Genomic DNA, 552 nt, shown 5'->3' on the forward strand with positions numbered 1-552 from the left:
TTTTTTTGGTGCAATGAATGTTTTATTCAAACAGCTGCGGAAAAGCGGGAGGGAAAAAAAAGATGGATCCTGTCACTGCAGGAGTGGAAAAGCCAGACAGCAGGAGGAGAGATGGTTTACTTGACCTTCTTCTTTGGACGCAGATTGTTGGTGTGGCCACATTTCTTCTTACGGCAGTTCACGGCCCGGGGGTGCAGGCGGGCATAGCATTTGCGGCAGATCATCTTGTCGCAGTTGTACTTCTGTGCAAGCTGGCGGAGCGAAGGCTCGATGATCCCTCCACGCAGGCGCAGCACCAGGTGAAGAGTGGACTCCTTCTGGATATTGTAGTCTGAGAGGGTGCGTCCATCTTCCAGCTGCTTTCCGGCAAAGATCAGGCGCTGCTGGTCAGGAGGGATGCCTTCCTTATCTTGGATTTTTGCCTTGACATTTTCAATTGTGTCACTTGGTTCCACCTCAAGGGTGATGGTTTTGCCGGTCAGAGTTTTCACAAAAATCTGCATTGTGGCAGCTGAGGGTCACCCTCCACGCGCGCCTCCTGCAGCCTCTCCC

General features: G+C 52.4%; 1 protein-coding gene across 2 annotated transcripts; it reads right to left on the reverse strand.

The window, feature by feature from the left end:
• Positions 1-116: 116 nt before the first annotated feature.
• LOC117798948 (ubiquitin-60S ribosomal protein L40) lies at positions 117-503 on the reverse strand. Of its 2 annotated transcripts, XM_034651406.1 has the most exons (2): positions 404-503; positions 117-316 (listed from the first exon to the last, which is right to left on the reverse strand). In XM_034651406.1, the coding sequence occupies exons 1-2, from the start codon at positions 501-503 to the stop codon at positions 117-119; spliced, it is 300 nt and encodes a 99-aa protein (XP_034507297.1). The 2 variants fall into 2 exon arrangements, with proteins under 2 accessions (XP_034507297.1, XP_034507296.1); XM_034651405.1 differs by having other exon boundaries at positions 117-503.
• Positions 504-552: the final 49 nt, after the last annotated feature.

The sequence above is a fragment of the Ailuropoda melanoleuca genome, unplaced genomic scaffold (genome assembly GCF_002007445.2).
Source record: "Ailuropoda melanoleuca isolate Jingjing unplaced genomic scaffold, ASM200744v2 unplaced-scaffold38641, whole genome shotgun sequence".
NCBI classification, from domain to species: Eukaryota; Metazoa; Chordata; class Mammalia; order Carnivora; family Ursidae; genus Ailuropoda; species Ailuropoda melanoleuca.